The sequence below is a fragment of the Hordeum vulgare genome, chromosome 1H (assembly GCF_904849725.1).
Source record: "Hordeum vulgare subsp. vulgare chromosome 1H, MorexV3_pseudomolecules_assembly, whole genome shotgun sequence".
Lineage (NCBI taxonomy): Eukaryota > Viridiplantae > Streptophyta > Magnoliopsida > Poales > Poaceae > Hordeum > Hordeum vulgare.
Window position 1 is genome coordinate 428,964,713 of NC_058518.1, and position 5,530 is coordinate 428,970,242.

Here is a 5,530-nt window from a genome sequence, read left to right on the forward strand (position 1 = left end):
CTAAACCAAACCCTGAACTTTGAATCCCGGAAATTGACACTTCAAACTTATAATTCCGGTCTATTTTAGACCTTAGATCTGTTTGACACGCTGAGAATACGACAATCCCGATCGGGATTACGTACTACTCTGAGGCCCGAGAATTTGGGCCGGCCCACTTTACAAAAACAAGAATTCATCAAGTTTAAAAATGTTGACGCATTTCTAAAATTGTCCGGAAGTTAAATTTTTTTTTAGCAGAAACTCAATTCCTTTTTTTTGTTTAGAGTTTTGAATTCTATTCACATTTTTTAAACTGTCCATGATATCTAAAAAAACACATTTGTCAAAAAAATTCAAAATTTCAACAGCTTTTCACATGCTGCGAAAAGTGATATGGATTTTCCAAAATTGTGTCACATTTTTAATAATGTTTTTGCAATTTCATAAATTATTTGTGTTTTGGAAAACACTCAAGCAATGAACTTCGAATTTATTTTTTAGGCAAACAAATATTGAAAATGTAAACTATTTCGGAATGTCCGAACATCTTATAGAGTGTGAGAACTTTTTAAAAATTCTGAATACTTTTAAGTAAAGTATTGTTTTGAAAAACAATCAATTTCGAAAAAGCAAACACTTTCTGCAATATATTTATTTTGAATCTAATTTTTTTTAAGTGCAAACACTATTTCTAAACTTTAAAAATGGGAACAAAGTTTAAAACCTAAACAAATGTGTAAAGAAATGTTTGTGACATCTAAAAAATATCACGAGTTTAGAAAAAAATACGTGGCATCTCAAGACTGTTCACGAGTTTGAATAAATGTGCTTGTGACATTTTCAGAAAGAAATGTATACAATGGAAAAAATTGCATGATGTAAAAACGTGTCATACCCTTAAAACAATATATGTGACATGTGTTTGAAAAAGTTTAGATAATTTTAAAATGTCTAACAATGTAAAAAAAAATCATGTCCTTTCATAAAAAAATATCTTCGTTAAGAAATGTAAAGCGTCTATTTGAAAAATATTAGCGTGTATTCATTTTTTGGAAAAAAGTATCCAAAAAATGTAAATACATTGTATTAAAAATATATTTGTGCTAAAAATTTACTGTGGTATTGAGGATAATTAGACATGTGTAAAAAAGAAAGCCGATTACTGATAAAGAAACAAAACAAAAGTAAAAAAATATGAAGAAAATCATGAAAGAAAAAAAAGTATAACAAAGAAAGAAAAACCAGATAAAGTCGGCAAAAAAGTAAAGTATAACGAAGGAAAAACCAAAAAAAAATCATGAAAATCAGACCAGCGCGATCGACTGCATTAATGGGCTCGCCAAGTTCAGCGAATCCCAACTAAATCCTCTCATAGTTCAAAATATATCGGGATAAAAATGTTTTGTGAGCTAATTTCAAAGATTGAAAGTTCAAGGTCTGATTTAGCTTTCACCTGCAAATTAAAGGTTTATTTTAAACTTTTTCCTTTTTGATTACAACCCGCTGGTAGACGCCCACTGGGGGCCCAGTGCCAGCGGCACGGAGGCGCCAAGGACGACCGCCCAGCTGTGCCTGTACGGAGCCATCGAGGGCAAGAAGGGCGAACAGCGCGTCCTGTCTCGGGTGCCCACCCACCAGACGCATAAAGCAAAAACACACCGCACCCAAGGCGGACGGCACCCAAGCCTCCGACCTCCGATCCACCACCAACACGACACCAGCTCTTGGAGGAGGAGGAGGTGTCGGCAGCTTCGTCGTCGCGGTCGTCGGGGGAGCCGTGGGCACGGGAAGACAGGCGGAGATGAGACGGCCGCTCGGCGCATGCGGCACCAGATCCAGCCCGGCCGCCGCTTTCCTCCTGGCCGCCGCCGCGATCTGCGCGCAGTTCGCCGCAGGTGCGTGCTCCTTCCGGCCCCCGCTCGATCGGCTCAACCCGCCGAGATCTGCGGCTGGTATTGGAGATCTGGTTGGATTGGCGAAGAGTCGCCGGCCCGCTGATTGGGGACTCGGGATTCCATATTATATCGTTATTAAGTGCAGGAACCATTATCGTTTGCGAGTCATTTAATTACGAAGATTTCTACTAAGGCCGAAGATGACGCGATATCCCGTGCTGGTTTCACTGATTTTCCTGAATAAATTCACCAGTTTAATCGTGAGATCCCGTTTCCAGTCCATGCTTTTGGCCTTTCGCCTCAGGTGGATTGGATTGCTGCAGCGTTTCTCGTGGAAGTCGAAATAAGAAATTAGTCCATGGGACATATAGACGCATGCGCTAGAGCCAGCTTCTTCTTATCGAGGTTAAAACTGTTTGGTGAAAATGCGTGCCAAAAATTAGAGCTGTTAGTTCCAGCTTGATGCATCACGGTGCCAGACTCTGATAAAAATATAGGCATTTCTCTGCTATTTCCGTCCCTTGTTGAGGTGACGATCAAGAACTAGCAAAATGGCTAACTACTGCATAGAAAGGGAACTGCAAAAGCAAGATTCATATGGTGGTACGCCATTTTGTTATTTGTTGCATTTTGCCAGGACCGTTGCAAAATTATTGTCTTGGAACTGCATCACTGGCTTTAGTATTGCAGTTTTTTGTTTCTTCTACAAACATATCTCTCCATGGTAGAAGCCAAGCCATTTCATATGTGTTAAACTGGTTTTCTAGTCTCGAGCCGCATAGCCTTTGATAAAGCGGAAGTTTAATACAGAATCATGTGTCATACCGGTCGTTATGGCCTAGCTCCTACTTGATTATTTTATTTTAATGTGCACAAAGTAAGGCAAAGCGTTATGCTGAAATGTAGGTGGACTCATGCGGTCATGCATCTTACCATTACTTTATATTAGCTCCAAATTGGAAAGGAAAGCTAAGCGCCTCTTGCTCTAAATCATAACCATTGAATACTTTTACTGCAAATTATCGTCTGGGCTGGGTTTATTTATCCCAGGTGATGCGGCCTAAGTAGGATGCAACTTGCTGTAGAACCGAATAGTGTAATAGAGTTGTTAGTAATGTAGGATTTACTGAGTTTTTTCCAGCTCGATCTTTAAATTTCCCAACACAGACAAACTATAATTGTGCTAACTATACAGTTACTGCAAATTATCGTCTGGGCTGGGTTTATTTATCCCAGGTGGTCTAGAAACATCTGAACCAACATCATAGCATATGCCATGATCAATTAGCATCATGTCTGAACAATTTCAGTTTGTTCTTTTGATGTACTTTGTAGGGTTTCCACTTAAACAACGACGATTCAGTAACTCCGTCATTTTTGATAGTTTGTATGGAAACCAACCAAAGTCAGACTGGTTGTCATAGGATTTGTAACTTGCCAGCTAGTAAGATCTTGCATGTACTGCTTGCCACTGGGAATCAACTAGAAAATGCATCTTGTATCCAGCAGTTGCAAATGGTTTTGTGTAAGTTCCATGCATAGTGATGGTTATATATGCTAGCACAGGATAGCAGAAATGCAGGATTTCAGTTGGATGCTATAGCACAAGATTCATTGATCTTGAAGCAATGGCCGCAAAAGTGAGAAAATGTTGCTGTTGAGAACTGGGCGGTAGCCCAGTGGCGGAAGCGCTTTAGTTTGTACACATGGGCCTGGGTTCAACTCCCGGTGGGTGCGGAATTTTGCCGCTTCAGTTCGATTTTGTGGGATCTGTTTCAAGTGCCTGTCATTTCCTTCATAACCAAAAAAAGAAAAACGTGGGCAAGGTTCCTCCCATGATGGTTATCTCTTTTCTGTTGAGAAACTGCTGCTTCTGTATTGCGTTGTTGTTTTATTTTTCAAGGCCCTAATGTTTGTTCAAAGCTTGGGGTACACATAGATTGAATAAATCACTTCAGTTATCTATATGCCCCAGTCAACAGTCAAGATTTTAGATCACTGAATTGTATCTGCGATATTTGCAGGACTAGCTGATGATCCATCTAAGGATGGTAACAAAGACGACTCAAAAGGTCACACTGGCCAAACAGTTTTGTTTGTCCTGCTAGGAATTGGTGCAGTCGGTCTGTTGTCATTCTTCCTTTTCAAGTATTGGCAGAAGAAGAAAAGAGAGGAACAACATGCACGACTGCTGAAGTTATTTGAAGAGGATGATGACATTGAGGTCGAACTTGGCCTTAGAGATTGATAATCTTCTCTGTACAGCAAGAGTATCTTGGCTGACAAGGTAATATCTATCACTACGGCAGCATATAGGATTGATGTAACGCTCTGTATATTGTATTACTTCCTGTGGCACTTGATTTTGTATCTATATTGAACATAGATTTAATATATAGAAGTAGCCATATGAATTTTGTTGTTCATATACTTAGTCCTGTGCTGTTCCATTGCCTAATGTGCTCACATAAGTTTCCCTGTTATTAATCTTATTTCTGGACTTCAGCTTTTTCATTAGTTTTTGTTTCATTAATTAGTTATTGGTTGCACAGTTGTAGACTGGCAAAAATCTAGTTGAAGATGAAAGGCCAAAACAGTTGCTTGCCTAATTACTAAATATGGTATTTGGGCCTTGGGGTACCCCAATGTACACAATCGTTTTAGTCGTTTTGATACACGAACTTCTTATGATGACTGTATAAGACCTTAGTTAAATGTTGAAAAGTTAGACACTGCTGGTAGCCTCATGTTATCATATTATGTGTCAAAAGTTTTGCTGGATGCAAATATTACATGTTCAAACTAAAGAATTTTATAATCCAAAATCCATTGATAACCTCTTACGATTCCAATCAACATTCATTCTCCTGTACTTGCATGCATGTGACCAATAAAATCGATGAGGATTTGTACGGTACCGAAATACACGATTTATTGAAAATGTGTTAACTTGTCTTGTGTTTGGATCAAATAAGCTTACACAACCAAAATGTCTTGAATTTAGTAATACCAAATCTGCAGCACGAGGTATCCTTTTTTTTAACTCTTTTTAATACAAATTCTCTTTCTTCACAGGTTTTGCTGGCAGATCATCATGTCACCTGTGTTAAATGTAAAGAATTTGTTGTATTTAAACTCAGAGAATATGCTGTAAAACATTACACGATACATGGTAGATGAGCTGATTAGATGAGTCGTGTAGTGTTTTAAATTTAGTTTGATCTGAAGCAGGGTTTGCTTCATGGACAAATTTTCTAAATGTAATGCCTTTTGCTGCTATATCATGTGCATGCCAGTGAAAAACGAAAAAACTGAAAAGGCATGTGACAGATACTTATCGCTTTCCATTGTTCAGCTAGCTCATGTTGAGTAGAACTGCAACTAGAACTTGATGTTGTCTTCTCAAAATGTGTGATGCCCATGCCCCCCTATATGAACAAGGCAATACAAATAAATGTACTGACACGGACCACATATTGCGCATGGCCATGACTTGAAAGCAATGATTCGGTGAATCATTACGAATATCTTTCTTTCTCCTTGCCTGAAACAAGACCGGTGCTTCTTTTGAGCCAGGGCCTCTCTGCAGACCGACTTTGTAACATCGTCTCTCAAGAGAGGCAACGGGCTGGCAGGGGAAATGCAAAGGGGCC

The 5,530-nt window shown here is 39.0% G+C and overlaps 1 protein-coding gene across 1 annotated transcript; it reads left to right on the forward strand.

The window, feature by feature from the left end:
- Positions 1-1,596: 1,596 nt before the first annotated feature.
- LOC123442746 lies at positions 1,597-5,070 on the forward strand. Its single transcript, XM_045118879.1, has 3 exons — positions 1,597-1,877; positions 3,902-4,164; positions 4,953-5,070. Exons 1-2 carry the CDS (start codon positions 1,784-1,786, stop codon positions 4,123-4,125), a joined length of 318 nt encoding a protein of 105 aa, XP_044974814.1. The 5' UTR covers positions 1,597-1,783; the 3' UTR covers positions 4,126-4,164; positions 4,953-5,070.
- The last annotated feature ends 460 nt before the right edge of the window (positions 5,071-5,530 follow it).

Coding starts and splice junctions, on each gene's coding strand:
- LOC123442746 (XM_045118879.1), top strand. CDS start 1,784: ATGAGACGGCCGCTCGGCGCATGCGGCACCAGATCCAGCCCGGCCGCC. Junction 1,878..3,901: donor CTGCGCGCAGTTCGCCGCAG/GTGCGTGCTCCT, acceptor CGATATTTGCAG/GACTAGCTGATGATCCATCT.